Source organism: Pieris napi, chromosome 8 (assembly GCF_905475465.1).
Source record: "Pieris napi chromosome 8, ilPieNapi1.2, whole genome shotgun sequence".
Lineage (NCBI taxonomy): Eukaryota > Metazoa > Arthropoda > Insecta > Lepidoptera > Pieridae > Pieris > Pieris napi.
In genome coordinates, this window is record NC_062241.1 from 9648553 (window position 1) to 9669615 (window position 21063).

The 21063-nt window shown below is 33.4% G+C and overlaps 1 protein-coding gene and 1 non-coding gene across 2 annotated transcripts; both read right to left on the reverse strand.

Moving 5' to 3' along the window:
• Positions 1–2686: 2686 nt before the first annotated feature.
• LOC125052042 (homeobox protein Nkx-2.2a-like) lies at positions 2687–16498 on the reverse strand. Its single transcript, XM_047652690.1, has 3 exons — positions 16312–16498; positions 7603–7817; positions 2687–3939 (listed from the first exon to the last, which is right to left on the reverse strand). Exons 1-3 carry the CDS (start codon positions 16452–16454, stop codon positions 3350–3352), a joined length of 948 nt encoding a protein of 315 aa, XP_047508646.1. The 5' UTR covers positions 16455–16498; the 3' UTR covers positions 2687–3349.
• Positions 16499–20539: 4041 nt separating this feature from the next.
• Positions 20540–20612, reverse strand: Trnar-ccu. Its single transcript has one exon. It is a non-coding gene; the product is annotated as a tRNA-Arg (tRNA).
• Between the last annotated feature and the right edge of the window lie 451 nt (positions 20613–21063).

The window sequence follows — 21063 nt, forward strand, 5'->3', positions numbered from 1 at the left end:
TAAAAACAAAATGTTCACTTTCGTTTTAAAACTTTATACATTCACTAACAATCTTACGCAACATCTTCTTAATCTGTCTAAACTAAAACGGAAAGTATTCTTCAAGTGCAACAGTAGTTTAATTATAAAATTGTAACAGCTATGCGGAATTTATTAAGTCAAGCGGTGGCATAACTATACCATCTGGGGCCCGTGGCAAATTCTTTTGATATAGGGCCCCCCTATCAGTAAAAATCGTCAGTTTAATTTTAATAAACTTCGAGATTTTCAGTGTACTCAATTACACGTTATATATGTCCCACTAATGGCCATAGGCCTGCTCTCTTAGGCGAGAGGGAATGGTCTGTATTTAGTCCCCACGCTAGCCCAATGCGTATTGGAGACTTCACTTTCGTCCATAGAACATGATATCTCTTGGATCGGGGGCCCGTGGCATTTTGCCAGCCCTGCCACCCACACCACAGAAACCTTCCTAAAATTATTAATATGTCAAATGGAAGAGAGTAGCTCCCCACGACACAGGGAAACCTAGTGTGGGGATTTCTCTTTTAACTATACATTCTTTTTCATTACGTGCAATAAAGTTTTTCTTTTCATCTAAGCATTTTCATAAAATTAGGTACATATATTTTTGGTACAAAATCTTTTCATGTTTTGCGTATACGTTCAAGGGGGCCTCGGTTTTGAAAAAGGCCTTGGTAAAGCGACATTGACGCTTATCGGGTCTAATACTCGGTCTCTCGCAAATTATAATTTGTTATTCAAAATCTATTGTAGACTCGAACTAATAGTTGATCCTCTCACAACGCTGGTACAGTGAAATATCACGATCGACATATGTGATAGAGGCCAAAGATGGTAATTGCAAAATCTAGGACCAAGAAACTTTCGCTTCTTTGTTACATCTGAGTTCTCTTTAGAGGCTTGAGCAGCTTAGATTTTTTATATTGTTGTTTTATCTTATAAAAATCCTAAGACCATTATATGGGAGCGTAATATAGGACAGGTGTAAAGACATGGTAGGTATGACAAGTGTCAGTAATCGGGTCGCGGCCTATCGGCAGCTCGTGATAAGATAAGCTCAGTAAATATTTAACGGGCAAACAATGGTCAGTGCCTCGTTCTAATTTGCTATAAACTATAAACTAGGTTTATTCCAAGTATAGCTAGCTATCAATAAATATAATAAGAATTTCAGTTAACATACGTGACACACACATTCGCATTATCACTGTCACAGCCAACTAGCTTAATTAGCCGTTCAATTAACAGCCTAGCCTTTTAACTAAACGGCGCCATTTAACTAGTGGCCTGAAAGATGTTCAGCCAGTTGATGAAACAGCTAGGCAAATGACATGGATAGATGACGTTTCATTACTTGCCTAGCCTGTTGACTGTTCATTTAAATTTAATTCCACTTTCTGCCCAAATTCGAAACGAAACTCTTGAAACTGTCAATATGGCGTCGGAAAACCACAACTTTGATGGTGTTTTCCAAAGTTTCATGAAAAACAACAAGTACGATGGAAGAGTGTAGTGATATACCTAATAATAATGTGAATTAGACTCAAGCAATTTAATTTTAAAATAAATATTTTTTATGTCATATGTTTAATCTTTTTTATTATTGCCAAATAATGACTATCGTACGAATGGCCTAAGCATTAGTCAGCCAGTTTATTAAATGTTGTAACAAACGCTACGGCTGAATATCTTTCAGGCCGCTAGTTAAACGGCGACGTTTAGTTAAAAGGCTAGGTTGTGAATCGAACGGCTAATTAAGCTAGTTGGCTGCGACATCACTATAACTATGAACAGAAAAACTGACTGGATTTGTGAGTATTCACATAATAGTTCCGAGTATTTCTGGAGTGTGCAACTAGTAAAAGTCGATTTATTTGACAGATTTCTGCCTATTCAAATTATTTAGGGCAATTCCCACCATTCCAATATAATTATTGTTTCACCATGAATCAAGGATCTCCATCGCCATGTCTTACAACTGATCTATATACAAGCATGCAGTATTCAATCTGGCTTTTGCGCATTAAAATTATAAACCAACAAAAGCCACAGAGCCTTGGCATAGGTCAATCGTTAAAAATATTGATCGCATAAAATATATTTAGGTAATCGGACTTCAGTCAAACTAATAAAAGGTTTTTATAGAGAAAAACAAAATGTGTGGGAAACGTAGGTGTCTTTTTAATTAGTTTCCGAGTTAAGTGTATCCGATGTTTTTGTTATTTACCTTTTTTGGTCTGGGTCTCAGATTTCTGTATCTGTTTCATGATCATTTGTTCTCTTATAGGCAACTAGGTGATCGGCCTCATGTGCCTGACGCACGCCGTCAACTTTTTGGGTTTATGGCAAGCCGGAAACTTTTAAACTAGTAGCTCATTTATCATTTGAATAATTAGAATCGGTAACATTGTAATAAATAAATCCTTATACATTTACCTATCTTCGGGTTTCAATTCCTGGGACAAAGTGAGTTACAGTAACCTATTTATTATAAAGACCAAGATAATATATCCTGACATTAAGTAGACAGGTAGGACAATTTAGAAGAGATTTATCTCCAAAATTATAAATCTCCCGATCGCAAATCTATAAATTCAAATCAAGCTCTTGCGGACTAGCTTCAATAAAATCAGTTTTATATTTAATTTATTTAATACTCAATGTGAATAATTTATATATAACACTTTTTACAAAGACTACGGCTATTCTGGCTATACATCAATCAATGAATTGTAGGAATTCATCTTAAAAAAATTATTAAACAGTTCATAGTATGTACATAATATACAATATACTACATGTCTACACACATTCATAAATAGTTTTCTTTGGAATATACATAAATACTCTAAACATATTTCGACTATTTTAATACTGTTTCTTACTTTCTAAATATTGCAATCTTATAACATCTGTTTATTTCTTATATACTATGGTACAAATCAAGTGGAATGTATGTCAAGTACTGTCAGAAAAAACCTAAAAACACTTTAAATAAGTTTAGCATTACGGTACAAATAAACAATCATATTACGCATTTACATTCATATCTCTAGAATATTTCAAACTATGATAATTTAAGTTAAAATAATAGGAACTCCACAATACCAATGCTAACAAAAATACATTATCTCCATTCGAGCTATGATTCAATGCGATCACACAATTGCAATATTGAATTTAACGCCGTTTATTTCTCTGTAAACTTTTTCTTATCATATCATGATCCAAATGCGTGAGTCAGTTTGATAAGTTATATTATTCACCTGCATTACGATTGCAAAATCAATATAACGACTAGTTACCACAGAATAGTATTCGAACTTCACCACCAACAACCAGTGGGTTGGTGCGAGTGCCCCGTTGGAGGCTGATGGTGCATTGGTTGGTATGGGGGCAGGGACATGCCTAAAGGTGGCAAGCCATCTGGCTTGCTTAAGCAAGGCCTTCCGTCTTTGACCAGAACGGGGACAGCGACGCGTCGCGGAGAATTCAGACCACCAACATTCAAATCGTGAGCGCCTTTCTCTTGAACGGCGCGTTTCGTTTTGTATCTATGATTTTGAAACCATATTTTCACCTGCGTCGGCGTTAATCTTATCAAACTAGCGAGGTGTTCCCTTTCTGGTGCTGATAAGTATCTCTGTTGCCTAAATCTTCTCTCTAATTCGTAGGTCTGTGCTTTGGAGAATAGCACACGCCGTTTGCGTTTCTTATGTACTAGACTAGGGTCGTTGTTGCTGGGAGGGTGGTCGTCGTTATCGTCATCGTGATCTATGATGTCGTGGTCATTGTCGTGATCGTGGTCGTGGTCATGACGTGGGCCAGTTGAGGGCGAAGTGGCTGAGGGGCCAACATATGATATTTCTGATGCTCTGGATGTACTGTCCGGACTGGCTTGTTGACCGATAATACCTTTAATAAAATAAATATTACATTAATTATCTCATGTCTTAAATTCTTAACAAAATATTTCGTTTAGGTACATGATGTATATAATTTAGCAAATAAAAATATTCAAAAAGGTTATTTAATGACATTTACAAATCTTTACTGCAAGTATAATTCATATAAGAGCTAAATATTTGGGATACAAAAATGATTGACATTACGCCCCATAACAAAATCTTCCCAGGCTGAGCACTCAAACCACTACATACAAATGTAGTGCTAAACACTCACATTGAAATCTTCTTAATCCGACCTATTTAACTACATTCGAATAGTATAAAAGCTATATTGTTCAGTGTCCCCTTAGTAAAGCTTTCACACGGATATGTTAATGTGGCGGGGGCTGGGCGTGTCCCAGGGGGTGCCACTCCCACCCCCCTCAGCTGTCTCATTGTTCAATGTTTTCTACTTGAATAATCCCGTTCACCTAAGTATCTTGTTATAGGTTAACCAAAACAAGATGGCTGCTAATTAGTAAATCTAGGTATTGCTAATAGATGATACGTATGGAATAATAATTTGTATCATCCTTAAAAAGTTATAAGTATTAAGAACCCCATATTAAATCTGTTTACGATATAGATCACATTAAGCAAAATAATTTAAATTGTGAGTATAAAAATATATTTACGAAAATGAATAAAATAAGCAAAATTGTAATTGCTTATTTAATTATACCCAATAAGACAGTGTAAGTTAAAATTGCAGCCTTGCGATTCTGTAACTTACTTTTCGAACTCACACAGCGCAGCGGCGCGGTCGCGCTCAAATCAGTCGTGAAGCAGTCGTTTTATGATTTGGCATGTGTGAGTTCGAAAAGTGAGATATAGAATCGCAAGGCAGGTTTTCATAAAAAACGTTTAACAACACATATTTACGATTTTTCATATATAAGTTTAATAAATCCTCTATCATTAGGTAGGGATAAATTGCAGATGGCCTGAACCAGGAAGATACCGAATAAAAGCGATAGAATACAATAAAATCTATAAACGTCATCAAATAATGAACGAATAGCCCCCTAACACCCGCAAACAATGTAATTGATAGCCGACAGCTGCTCACGAGGCATCAGCTATTGGTGACAAATTTGTTCCACATCGCACCCCCAAAGTTAAACAATTAAACCAACCCCGGGAGAAATAAGGGCGGGATTCAGATTTACCATTTAGTAAGGCAATTGAAGACAATTCGTCGTTTATTTTTTTTAAATTAAATAATATTTTATTATTTTCCGGAATAGCAATTAAAACTCTTTTATAACTATTGTTGAACTTTCCTGATATTTCTTGAACAAAACATATTGTATGTCATAGCTATCCAAAGCTAATACAGTCAAAACCGGTTATAACGACATTGAAGGGACCGTATAGTTGCCGACGTTATATCCGATAGTCGTTATAAGCAATGTCATATATTATATATACACAAGTATAGTTAATATGTATGTACACTATCTACAAGTTATATTATCATAGTTATCTATCTAGAATAGGTAGGTATGGGTTATAATATGGTATGTTAATATTATAATATGTAAACGAGTCAAAAAAGAAACAAAAATATTTATTACGAAATAATTAGGTACAAAAGTTATGTCATTTTGGTCTGTTTTTTTAGCCCAGTCTCAAATATTTTTTGCATTTACGTTTCATACTCCTTAAGGTATGAGTATCACCAGTATCAAACTGTTCGTTTAAGGCAACAAATTTTTGCAAAATTGTTACAGCTTTAAGAGCCTCCGAAATCGTTGTTGGCTGAAACTGTTCGTTGGAAGAAAGTGCGTAGGTAATAATATGCCTAAATATTCATTCAATGCCTTTAAATAAGATTTAAAATCGTTTGTATTGTTTTGTTTTGCTGAGACAAGAAGCGGTTGGTCGTTATAGCCGATGAATATCGATAAAATTTCGTCGTTGTAAGCGATATGTCGCTGTATCCGATGTTGTTATAAGCGGTTTGTTTACTGAATAGTTTACTAGGGATTCGGACGGGACCATACAATCTGGTTGTAATAACCGATTGGTCGTTGTAAACGATGTCGTTATAAACGGTTTTGACTGTACATATTATTTGTTATTTGTAGAGAATTATGTTTTTTTGAAATTTGCACCTACAACTTTGAATTGTACCAAATTGAGTGTACAAGTTTTACAATTTTTGTTTAAAAATTGCCAAATCCTATTTAGTTTAAACAAATAATATAGTAGATATAAATTTCAACCACTTAGCTATCATTCTCCAAAAAAACTAGATTTCATATAAAAATACACTTATTAATTTAATCAATAGGGAACTGTTTCACCAAAAGGGATAAATTCAAAAAAGATGTCCTAACAAAAAGTAAAGACTAAATGAAAAGTCAATTATCATATCTACATAAAAATCAGTGTAATCATGGATTATGTGAATTGTACAGGCGATCGAGTGGGCCAAAATATTAGATAAGCGATAAAAATAATTAATGACCAAAGATTAGTGGTAGCCACTCGATTTGAGGAGTACCTATTTGAAAAATAATCTCAGTACCAAGTCGTTTCGAGTGGATCTACATTTTTACGATATTTCATAGGCGATAAATGATATGCGTAAATGATAATGCGCAAACATTTCAAAGAACAAAATACTCAAAATTTTATCAATGTATGTTTAATATAAGTAACATTTATGATTATATTTTACACTTTCATCCATAAAAATCACGCAAATTTACTATATTTGAAATCGATCAGAAACATAGAACAATCGAACTTTAGTAGTTAAAGCATGGATTAATTTTGAGCCATTTTATACTGATAAAACAAATGATTATCGAGCGTCACGTAGCTATTTATTGTTTTTAGATAATATTGGTACATATTTTAAGTTCTATCCTATTAATGTCCTGAGATAAACAAATTAAAAATATAAAATAACATTATGGTGTTTCGTAACACTCAAACTAAATGTATGTAATTATCTAGATATGTTTTATCTTTTTCACAACATTTATATATCAATATAAACGGCACATATTGACATATTTTATCTTTTGGATAAATGTGATATGCAATAAGTCGATCCCTTTGTAGTAAGAGAGATACGCGGAGAATTATCAAAAACTACGCGTGGGTGCCTCATGATCAGGGAATGTGTTAGAAATCTAGGTATTTTTAAAAATATCCTATCTTAGACAAATAGTCTTATCACCTTAGTATCTATAGAGAACTTTTAGCACCTAGGTTATGAAAATACGCGTATGTACCTATAGGTACGTAGCTAACTAAAACTAGCTTGTAACTAGGTGTTACACTCTATTATTTGGAGGACCCATAGATTGGAGGGTATTTGAATTTTGTAATTAGGTAGCTTTTGTACTCCCCGTTATTTCGTACATATAATATTCTTAGCGTCATAAAAGTTGTATCTATAGAAAAATCGAAATAAATGGTCCACGCCATTATTAAGTGTGAGATCGTGTCTTCAAAGCCCAATCAATAGACATTTCTTTCTAAGATATTGACGACATGTGTCGGGAACTGAAGGCTGATCTAATGCCTAAATAATCCAATGGCGCTTCCATTTCATTATTATAATAACATATTGTCTATTCTTTCTGCTATAGACGACATAGAATAAATAATTTACCTGCACTATCATGGTGATCTAATGTGAGCCAGGGCTGGTGATGCCTCAGTAGTTCATGTGAATACGGATGCTGGGGCGGATAAGGAGGTATGTCCAGAGAACAGCCACTGATGTTGTGCGAAGTCGTATCCAAGCCCTTAGCCTCGTTTAAACCAAGGATGTCCGATATTTGGAATCCCGGCCGCTGTCCAGGCATTTTCATACTATCCAACAACCTATAAAAATATTTAAACTTTAATTTTCGTACACAAAATACAATAATGAATTAAATAAATTAACTTTATTAACTAGAATTGCAGCCTATATAAAAATAACCTAGTTTAATTAGATCGTTGAATTTAATATACCTAGATAATGTGTATATACATAATTTGGAACTGTTAAATTGTAAAGTGATGGTGGTTTAATTAAAAGGCCTTATAATCTTTAAGTTCAATAGAGGTAATTTGGCCTTAAATCAATTGAGGTAGATTGGGAAATTACCTCTATTTTCCCAAACTACCTCTATCTCTCTTTGTACAATTTTAGACAAAACAGATTAAATTTTTTTTAAATAGGAGTAAAACAGAATAAGATCGTTATCCCAACTATTTATGACAACTTAAAAAAGTACTATATAGTAAAACTGAGTAAAACATTCATCAATAGTGTAATTCTTAGACTTTAAGGCTTGTACACACTGGCTGGCTACGTAGTACTGATAGTACAGTAGCCAGTGTTTTTGGCAGGTAAGGATTATAAGCATCACAGATAATATTTCGTATGAACGATTCACGTACGTCAAGTTGTTACCAGAACTCGATATTACATTACTTTTATTTTATTATGTATTTAATAATAAAATACATCTTATTATGTCCAACGTCAAAAAAACGTGGAAGATTCGTGTCATGGTGTAATGGTTGCAGCTCCTTACAAACGTTGAGTAAAACAAAAAACTTGGCAATTAAAAAGAGTTTCGGAGAGTTTATTACCAGTTATTTTCTTCCGCTCTACGCCCTTAATTTGAGAACTGGCAGTAAATGTAGAATTAGAAGCATTTAATAGGTATGTATTTTTTTATGTCCATAAGAGCACATTTTGTTATCTACCTAAAATAAATGATTTTGACTTTGACTTTATGTTAGAATTTAAGCAAAGGACAAAAGCGGCGATGCGTAAAAATATTTTTTACAACACTTAACACATTCCTTAAGTGACGATCACAAATATTAGAACTATTGTCAACCGAGGGCCTCTCCAGAATACGTGACTTTTATAAAGAACTTCTCCAGCTCAAGTCGGCTCTATTAAAATATCAAAATTAAAGTTCCCGCGACCCGTACGTGACAATTTGAATAGGCGGCTTTTCAAGAGGCTTAGCAGGTTGTAAGTCAGATGTAAAATGGATGTAAACATTACTATTAACAAACGGACGCATCCTCGTCCGCTTTTGAGTTTATTTGTGATTATTTTATAGGCAAATTAAATGTGTTCATAATAATACAATATCAATCAAATCAAAATACGTTTATTCTGTTTAGATGCGTCTTAGGGCATGCTTATGAATGTCAAAAACGTTTACGAAATTCGCGATAGAGCAAGACTACGCCATCCGTTCGCAAAACTACCAGGAGGCCTTGTTCTGAGAAGAACGGGCAAGAAACTTAGAAAGTTTTACCCTGCCTCTATACGTACATTACGATTATTCAAAGGAAAATGACACCACGTCATTAAAGTTACATATGTAAAAAAAACTGTTCTGTGATTTACCACATTCACCATTACACACATATTCACAACACTTCAAAGATAACAATATAATTAGAACAATTGCCAAGCGTCAATTGATCAACAAAATGAATCTTTAGTTTGTTCTATAATTTAGTACGCTTAATAATATAACTTTCATACGCTTCTTATATTGTTATTCTGGTTTCTTAACACGCAGATGCAAGTTGAATTTAGTTAATAAATTAATTTAAACAACAAAATACTGTACTGTTAGTTTTATTAGTATAGTATTTTTTCTAAAACGTGATAAAAGGAAATCCCGCTGCGCCCTTTTAAAATTTATCATCAATTTAATATTTTGTAGACGCTTTACACAAAAACTTATATACCTACCTAAAAAAATGAAATAAGACTTTATATAGGTACTAAAATACATTGATACATTTAAGCTTTATTTCTCTAATTCAACTTAAATATGGAAATTGTCGAATATTCTCTAAAAATTAGTTTTTAGCCGACTAAGACGAATTGCATAAAATAACCTCGTTAATAAAACATCTTGTTATTGTGTAGTAGCTTAAAATCTCACCCGGGAAAAGCGGATCGAAAAGCCGCCGGGTAAAGCGCCGGAAGGAAGGCCGGGCCCCATGGAGGGAGCAAAATAGGACTCCATGCCAACAAAGACGCTGGTGGCAGCAACGGCGGGCTGCGCTCACTATCACCTTCTTCACACTTCATCTCCCTACCGGGAGAACTCGCTTTCGGAATAATTTTGAAAACTGGTAAGAACACTCGCGTTAACACGTGCTACGTCTCGTGACGCCGCACCCGCACTAAACAACCCTCGAGTGGTCCTTGGGGTGAAGAACACCCCGCCCGCCCTTGCCTTGACAACCCACTCACTCACTGAGGGTGCTTCATTGAAATCGACCAATCGCATGCCGCACCGAAGTGGGCGGGGCGCACTATAACCAATCACAGCATCTTAAAAGCCTTACCAACAAAAAAAGTTAAGTATACTCTTTGAAAAAGCTTTCGTACGTTACGTTATGTCGCTTTTGTAATGAGTGCGCGCGTTAAGCCCATTGTTGAGGCCGGGTTCGTTATGGGTGCTATGAATGCTCGGACATAATGATTTTCATTTAGAGTGTTTTAATAAGCCCATGTAAGCTCGCTTTATATTGTATCGACAACATTCATTCAATTTTTATACACACTTCAAAACACGCTCAATAACTAAAACGTAAACGTAAAAAACTATTTTATCCCATTAAAACAGAATTAAACTTTATATTCTATATATAGCAATGATTTTAAACTATTAGAATCTCAGATGATAAAAAAATTTACTTTTAATTCAAGACATTAAAATTAAATGTATTTGTTTAAATACCACGCAAACCTTTTGTTAATTGAATTTCTTCAAATATAAAAAGATAGTTGAAAATCCGTTGCAGGTGTTTTACAAGTTACAACAATCTAATACAAACTGAATCGTCAACATGTGTTAGTACTTAGCGCATTGTCACTCGAAAAACAAAAGGTTTTACCTGAACCAGGCTTTACGACTTGCACATGTGCGCCTGCCTTTGTTTTCTTTCGCGCTCCTTAAGCGCTTTATAATTGTTTATTGTAAGATCTCTCAACAATTGAATTTGCCGTCAATTTGTTTAAATGATTTGGTACAATATTGGTGAATTATTTTTGTATTTTTATATCATTGTGCTCAACGGACAACGATATAGCATATTTTTTGTTTAAAACTTGCCACTTTCTACCTCAGTAGTAGGTAACTAAAGCAGATGAGAATGATAGCATAGTAAGTGCATTGATTAGAATATTTTTTTATATAAAAAAATCGGGGGGCAAATAAAACGTTCATAAAGGGCAGTCCTCGCAGCAAGACACCAGTTTTAGTGGGTGCGTTGCCGTCCTTTGAAAGAGGAGTACACTCTAACTTGAAATAGTTGATATGTATGTCTATATTTAAATATAGGTACAAAAAGTTTTGTAGTGTTAATTACTCATAAAACAAAGAATTATTCGATATGTCGACTAATAACTAAGTACCTACCTATTTGTTGGTTAAAGGTGCATAATGAAAATTTATGAAACAGATCATGTCAGCCCCATCGTACGTCATAAAATTATATGTAAATGTTGTTAATATTTTGTGAAATAAAATTATTACAATATTTTGAAATTAAGTATCTACCTATTCTGTAAAATTCTCAATAGTCTTTACAATATTTCATTATACACATTCTGTGATTAAGAATAAAACAATTTAAATAATATTAACTTAAAATTCCTCTTCTCTTTAAACACTAATTTATGTAGGTACTACTACTACTTTCACTAACACGAATGATTTCGAGTTAATAAATTTCAATGTTATAAAACAATACTTATTCTAGAAAATATAAATTATTACTTAGAATCACCCCTTTTAAAATAAAGTAATTTTTAAACGACCTGCGCAAGTAAAGAAAATATATTTTTACCGGATTATAATACATTTCTTTATATTAGGTACCCCAGAGGTTAATCACGCCATATAATACCAACTAATTCACGATATTATTAGTATTTGTGGATAATCTTTTACCTACTTAAGTCTATGCAGGTGTTCACAAATCCTTTCAGAAACATTGCTATGAAATACCGATTTCAAAAATGGCTTTAAAAGAAATAAAGAAAGAAATTATGATAAGTTGACGCGCATTAACTACGAACATTATTAATATCATATTTCAACCATTATAGCCAAACCTCGTAGAAATAACAAAACGTTTCTAAAATTTCAGTATATTCGTAGGTGACGGAATTTTATATAAAAGTGATACTATACAAAAATTAAGCAAAAGAGTTTATATAATACTGATCAACTTCTGCAATGATTCGCTCTGAGTCACTAACATTAGGATGATGCTTTGATAGTTCCAACGCAAAGCAACTTTCCATACTTTCAAGGTGCCTTTTAAAGTGGTAGAGTATTTAGACCATAAGTTTTGACAACAATTATACAAAAATTAACTGCTCTTATTATTATGTAATTACGATAATTATATGACATTTGCATACATTATGCCATAAAAAGGGTGATTTTGCGTTTTTTTTTAAATTAATCAATCTGAATGTATTACTTTCTTTGCAAATAAACGATTTTTTGTATTATTATTATTTATTAGATATAGAGTAGTAAAGTTTTCTATTTTTAACGAATAATCTCAAAATCGGATTACAAATACAACAACATTTCATCATTTAAATGCTATAATATATAACCTGTGAGTAACATTTAAATTCATAAACAATAAATTTATTAATTATTAATCATTCACTTTCCATCGCATCGAAAACAATTGTACAGAAGGAGACGCAAAAAGATCTTCCATTCGTCGCTATATTTATTTCCAAAATATTTTAAATTTATCCACCCATGCGAATTTATCTTTTAGTTCTAACCGCCAACGGAGCGCTGCAGTCCACACGATTACTTCTATTATTTGTTTGTGCTGTGATGCCAGTAATAAAATATATCTTTAAATTGCCTACAACCTAAGCCCACACAACACACATAGGTCTATATTAGAGTAATAAATGTATATAAGTGTTATTAGTTTATTATTCTCTGGCATATTAGTACTTAATGTTTTGAGATTCTATTTTACATTATAATAAAGATTAGGCTTCGATATTTTTATGAGTTTTTAAATAAATAAAAAGATTCTATTTTGTTACTATGGTAATTTTATAAGCGTATAATCATTTCAATTAATATATAAATTATTTCGATCTTGCTTCATTTATCACATATTTTTAAACTTAATAATTTTTTATACATTTTATATTACCTATTCAAATTTTAATATATCGTATAAATGGGTTCGTTTTAAACTCAAAAGGGCAACAACAAAAGGTAATTTAAATGATTGGGAACGATGAGCAACCCCTAGTGCGTGCACCGACAAATGTTTAATTGACTTATTGAGAATTACTTTTTTAAATCGTTGTGCGTTATCGATACATCGCGAGCTTCGTTTTTCAGTACAGGCAAAAATTACAGAACAACCATAACAGTAAGGAAATCATAGGTAATGTCGGGGTCATTTTGCATTTCGCTTTTTAAATTAGTTCAGTGGGTTTTCGGTTGCTAGCGTAAATAAAAAAATACACTTTTGGGTTTTGTAATTATGGGTAAAGTATAAGGAAGGCTGTAGGTGTTGTTTTATGTCAATTTTGCGCTCGTTCAATTTTAAGTTACATCATATCTATCATATCAGATTGAAAAAGGAGAAAATTTAGCTTTTTTTATAGAACTAGCTGCTCATCTGATGTTAAATGATACCCACACTCACAATATGCCCATGGACACTCACACACGTAGAAGGCTCAAGAGCATTGCCGGCCTTTTAAAAGTGGGTACGCTCTTTTCTGAAAGAATCTATTTTCAAACCTAATTCCGCATTTTTACAGTTACAAACGAAGCGAAACGCCGAAACAATTTGATTGCTTATACCTATGAAATATTGCTTCTACGTTTTCCATATACTATAAAGAGGTAAGCTGCGAGGGCCAGATTTGTGAGGGTCCGCGGCAGGTGCGGCAGCCCTCTTCACGGGTCACTAAGTTATCCCTTCGCTTCGTTTAACATTATCCTATTGTTCACACACATCTTTCGTGTTTACCTTGTATTTTTATAAAAAATACTTCAATTTATCAATTGTAATGGGGCATGTGGCAAATTTCTGAGTCTGGCTTTCTTTGATTGATAAGTGTTCTGTGCCTTCCAATCTTAACATATACTGTACTAGAAATCTATATTCTAGGGCCGTAATGCCGTATGCAATATAAAAAAATCCAAGTACATAATTAATATTTTTCTTATGGCTATTATTAGTTACTAGTCGAGTAAATAACATGCTGAGTGAAGCTTACGAAACCTCTATTAGGTACACAATTTTATTTGTCAAATTATTTGTAATAAACATTTCAAATAAACGAATAAATAGATTAATAAAATACGCATCTTAACATATTACACAAAAATCACTTCCCTTCTTTGTCTGTAAAGTATTAAATTTAAAAAATACGTTCAATTTCAATACTGTTCATAAAAATAGTTTAAATATAAATATGTGAGTCGACTTCGGCAATATTAGTAATTGATTATTATGTTTTGAGGCATTCGAATTTTTTAGTCCTTGTCTTTTGTGTAGGCGCATTTACGTAGTACACGATTGTCGGCAAGAATTGTCGCAACTATTTTCATACAAGATTCTCTCTACTAAATCCAGCAAATGAAATCATAAAATAGTAAATTTTATTTGCAATCTTTATAGTCGTCTTATTCCAATTAAATAGTTCCATAAAATGACGAATCAAGTATCATTACCTAGACTAATAAGACCATTTGGTATTTGCGACGGTTAATGATAAAATAATAGGGGCTGATAACCGGCACGATAGAAAAGTAATTTGTGTAAAAGTTGAATATTATATTCGTACCCGCCGTACCATTCACCGACGGAAAAAAACTACCCCATTACCAAATTACTCCTTTTTGCAACTCCTTAACTTTTTGCATAACACAAATATAGCAGCATTACGAGAAATTGGATGAAAAAACTTCGAACAAATCTACTATGAGTCTAGCAAAACATTTTCGCAATAGAGAGTAAAAGTCAATGGTTTTCCAGAACGTTTCGTTACGGCAATCTGGTTAGGCACTGGCTTTAAATGGATACAAGCACGAAGGTTTCCAAACCAATTAAGGACTCCACGAAGGCCTGGGAGAGGTAACAGCTGACGGATTACGGCCTCGATGGTACTCAGCGCGACTCACCGCCAGCTGAACTCTATAGGTGTGGAACACGCAATGCGGATCGAAACGATATTTACATTTTGTATTTTACTATTATAACGATAAAAAAAAAAGTTTAATCTCGTGATCCACGTGATATTTAGAAGACTCTGTGTTTTTATCTGCATTGAGTGTACTTTCTACTATTCTGTGAATACAAAAATATCATAGGCAATATTTCGTTTCGAAAGAACTGTCTAAAAGCAATGATTTGTAAACCATAGATAGCTCTAAAAATCTTTTTATCAAAAACAGATAAAAATAAATTTTACACGATTTAAAAATAGAACCAGATACATAGAGTTTAAAAAGTGAATTGCTGGCCAATTCATGAAGTAATCTAGAGATGTTAGTAGTTACTTATGTAAGGGCTAAGTAGCTACTTAAAATAATTGTCAGCTTTCTAATTGATTTTGCATAATCTTAAGTGTTGTTAATATTTTTATTCTAGATAAAAACAAAATATATACATATTTGGCTGCTGTGTGTGTTGTGTCTGCTTAAAAGATCCCTTTTTCGCGTAAGTATTAATTCTACATATTACGTATACGATTTTTAGATAAACAATGGTTTTTGCATTCAAATCAGAGCTGAATTAACAAGATTATAATTTACAACGATTAAACTTGAATATAACTCAATTGTCCTACGTTACATTTACCTTATTCATAATGTACTATAAGCTTCAAATAGTTAACAAATATTTTGTTACTTTTATTTGTTTTTAGACTCGCGTGAGGAATGCAGACGAAAAAATTCAATAACTGCGCCTTTCAGTACGTTTATGGTAAGGGATTGAGTCAGTAAAATAACATTTTCGAAGAAGTTTTAGCGACATGAAATGAAAAAAGTAATCGAAATATTTGTATAGACGATTTACTATTTTTAATGAAATTTATTGTTTTAGTAGATTACACTGGAATTTAATAGATGAAATACTAAGTTATTGCAGACCCGACGGAAAGCATGGAATACATATTTTTACTTTGTGTTTTACGATCTGTTTGGTCACACGTACAGTTTACACTGCGCTGTAGTAGACTGTACGCAAGTGTCAGATAAATTAGATTGTCTCTAATAAATGAGTTTTGGTGACACAATATACTTAAGAAGACGAAAAATATACTTACGCATATGTATTGTATCTGTAGTCTTCCTCAATCGGGGGCTGGCGGTACTGACAAGGCTCCGTGTATTCCGGAGGTACCACTGGCCAACTCTCGTAGTTATAATACTCATTGTAACCCATCTCGTTTTCAGCCATCATTTTCATTTTACACTACACATCACACGTACACACCGATTGACTATCGACTGATCGATGCTTCCATTATCAATAATTCCTTATCATATCTATCAGCTTTCCCCATGATAAAAATACCCGCGACGCCAATAAGTTGGTGTGGTATTATAAATGTTATGTTAAATTATCTTTGGCCCCATTATTAGTTAACTTTTCAGATGTTAATCCTGCTTGGTGATTTCTGATGCTGGCTAGGCTTGGCTGGCTAGAAAAACGCGCCAATAATTTCTTGACAAATTGCTATTGGGCAATATGCCTGGGATTAAATGTAGGAATATCCGGTGTTCTCAATAAAGGAGTTAAATATATAATAAGGAATGTATTAACAAAATCAAAATCTAAACCTACCATGAGCAGTGGCGTAGCTACCAAGGGGCAAGGCGGGGCAGTGCCCCGGGGCCTTCAAGCTCAGGGGGCCCTCGAATCCTCACCAGAAATCTCGATCGTTCTGAACTTTTGGAAATTTCTCCCATTTTCAAAATAAATATGATAGGTTGCAACCCCACTTTAATCAAGACATTAATTTGAGATAAATTCAAAAGTTATGCCTAGGGAATTCCCCTAAATTCTTTCTGTAGGTTGGCAGTGTTGCCAATTTGACGGATAGTGATATGTGCATTTTATTGTGAATTCGGGTTAAGATTTTTTATTGAGAACGGTTAAAAAATTCATGCTGTATCAGGAGTAAGTAAGCTAATGTCAATAAACTTTTTTGTACTGGTCAATATAGTGATTCAATTTTATTTGATTTTACCACTCATATTGATGTCCGGTAAAGTCAATAAATCGCGTCAAATCTAAAGATTTCGGCTACAGCTCATTGTACTGGGTGGCGCAAAAGTACTGGCACTAAAGAAAATTTGTTTATTTTTTTTATATGACATTTCATTTCATTTCATTCTGTTGTTGAAAATTGTGTAGTGAACAAATGTAAAATACACTGAAAATAAACATGGACCGTTTTAATCCCCAAGAACGTGGAATAATCGTGTCAATGTTCTTACGGAAAATCTTTAAGTCTTTCACCAAAATACGCTACAGGGTCCGTCTGGAAATCCCCATTTGCGTGGCACGTCGCGTCGCCTCGTTGATGTTTCTGGACACTCTTCCACATCTTCGCGCACAGCATCGATATTTTCAGCTGAACGGCCTGTTCTTGGTCTCCCAGACTTAGGTCTATCCAATGTTGAGCCAGTTGCTTCAAGGCGTGTGGCAAAGCGTCGGATTGTGCGACCAATCGGTGCCGGACGGTGGGGAAATCGTCGACGAAATTCACGTTGTGTTTTTATCACTGATTAATTATTCCGTAAGAACATTGACACGATTATTCGCGGAATATAAATTTTGGGTAGTAAAACGGTCCATGTTTATTTTCAGTGTATTTTACATTTGTTCACTACACAATTTTCAACAACAGAATGACAGGAAATGTCATATAATAAATAAAAAAAAAATCTTTAGTGCCAGTACTTGTGCGGCACCCAGTATAACGCGAATTTGATAGCAATTGAAAACAAAACCGCATCAAGCCTGGATTTAAACGAAGTCATCGATACTCTTGCGAAAACTAAAGCTAGAAAAAAATTGTAAATATAATTGTTATTTAGTCAGTTGGTAGGCCCGACCTTTATATAATAGACCCTTGAATCTTCTGTATTTTATTTTATTCGCCAAACCTACATCACGTTTTTTTTAGGTATATAAATATATATTTTTTTAATGTTTTTTATCTAGGTTGGGTATAAATATTGTGTCGTTCTATCGAATTAGTAATTACTGTAAAGATAGAATAATGACATGGAATAAATAAATAAATAAAGTATTGATTGTAATTTACGTTGTTACTATTTAATATTTTTATTACCTGCCCTGCGATTCTGTAACTCACTTCACGAACTCACACAGCGGTTTTCGCATCGGCGGTCGCTCTCAAATCAGTCGTGAAGCAGTCATTTTATGATTTGGCATTCTGATAAACAATAAAGTACAAGCTCCCACCTTTTCAGAATGCCAAATCATAAAATGACTGCTTCACGACTGATTTGAGAGCGACCGCCGATGCGAAAACCGCTGTGTGAGTTCGTGAAGTGAGTTACAGAATCGCAGGGCTGCCCTTCACAAATAAGAGCTTACGTAGCTTAGCATTTTTAAATTATTTGTATATTTCATATTTTAATTTCATAAAACCTAATCAGTTTACATAGCAGTGGGGCCCCATTTTTTAATTTGCCCCAGGGCCCTTGGTCACTTAGCTACGCTACTGACCATGAGCCTTATGACAATCTACAACTGAGATGCATCACTTATTCATACCATGAAGTTGAATAAACCAGACAGTTTAGGGTTCCACGTGATCTCAGCGGTAATCAGATTTTTGTTCATTCAATTTGTATGAAAATTCGTACCTTTCGATGAAACCTAAATTAGACCGTTTAGTCGTCAAATTATACAGAGAGAATAAGCAATCCGAAGTTACTTTTTGCAAACTTTTTTGTATCGAAGTGTCTAACTAATATTATTGAACATATAAAACACAATATTTTAATTAAAACTATGAAGTACATAAAATGAGATTAATAGGACATACCAACTATGTCTAATTTTGTAAAAACTGTATAAATTTTATGGGTTAATTTTGAGTTTAGGAAATGTGATTTTGAAAATGATAAGAAACAAGACGACAATACACTTCTACCGACTTCGGAGATATCTAGGTTATAATTTTCTATACATCAAAGACTTTTTGTTGAAGATTACAGTGTATATTCTTCTATTGCACAAACTAGGTATGTTTAATAATATATATAATTCTTAAAATATTATATATAATTTAAAACCAGTTCCGCCCGCGTTGATTTCGTGTATTTTACCAAAATCTCTTGCGACCTCTTCAACGATAATTGCGTAGGTACATTAAAACATATCACCTGGTCCTTAATAAGCAATCAGTGTAATATAGGTGAAATCTACAAAAATAGACGCCACCTGCTTCTTCATTTTACCCTAAATAAGAATACTATTATACCAGTAGTATATAATTAAGTTTTTTTCTTATCATGTTCATGAATTGTATTTTTCTCCTCTGCTGTTTTATTTTCTTTAAAATTAATAGTTTAGTTTCTTATTTAAAATATATTTATAATAGCCATTTAAAAATTCTAATAGCAATATTTATTTAGTAAGAATGACGCCATCAAGATAAAACTCAAGATTCAATTTAGGAACTTAAATTCATCAGCATCCCAACTGGATCGTTTTAAGAAAGCTAGGCCTCCTGTTCATGTCTAGTTACATTAATTGTTAGACCAATGTCATGTTATTACTACTTAGTACTTAACATGCTGAGGCTAATAGCACATTGGATCAAAGCATATGACAATTACGAAGTAAATCTTATAACCAGTGTGGTCTAATAAGAATAAAATATGTTATGATCAATGATATCGATAAATAGGAATATATATATATATATATATAATGATTGACATAAGAGGGTTTTTGTTCTCAGGTCCTTTTTTGGAAGAGCAAAATTTTAGAATATGTGTACCTACCGCCACACTTGAAACACGAGATACATTGTAAGGCAGGATTGAAATTAAAGTATTGTGTTTTAAAAATAATAGCTCCTACAATAATATTTCGAAAGTTTGTTTAATGTTGCATTTTTTTAATGCTGTTTCTTAATATTTTTGCTTCAATTGTAACTTAATTATAGGTACGTCAACGAATAGTAACGCCACTGTTTTATGCAAAAGATCGGGTTGCAATCCTTTAAATTCTTACTTGAATTTTTTGCGGTCTAATTTATATACATATTAGTTTTTATGATATGTTACTTGCATATGACATTTCATTTCATTTCTCAATTCGCAAAGTGGTTCTTCTCATAATAAATCTTTCACTATGTTACTGGTTGTTTTTATATTGTTATATATGGAAACACACCACTGCGCAATGTTTATATCAGACTACCAATTCGCATACCTAAACTCTAGTTAATTTGCATACTATATATATAATTAACTAAAATATACAACGTATAAAAAAACTCGTGTTACCTCTGGTGGGACTCGAACCCACAATCCTCGGCTTAGGAGGCCGATGCCTTATCCATTGGGCCACAGAGGCATGCGGCTGAGACTCGTGTAAGTGTAAGCAGTTCGGCGCGCGCGGCTTATTGCGTCACGCCTGCGTCATACAAATAATTAATGCGCCCACTGATAACAACTAACAAGTTTGATATTATTTAAAATTAATTCGGTCTAATACTCGTGAAACAATCTTGATAATTTATAAATTAATATATAACGAGTTTATTACTCATAATTTTTATTATCACTTAAATAATGCAATAAAAAAACATTCATAGTACATTCGACTTTAGCGCTCAACAAACAGCAGAAGGCTACCAGAGTTTTAATAAAGGTAATGAGTTTTACAAATACGCATGTTGATTTACCTAAACGACGCCGAAATAAATTTAATTGATTAATATTGCGATGCCTACCTTTTTTTTACAAATTTAATTTTAGTTTAAAAATATCGATACCGGTACTGTATTGACGCTGTGCCGAAGCCT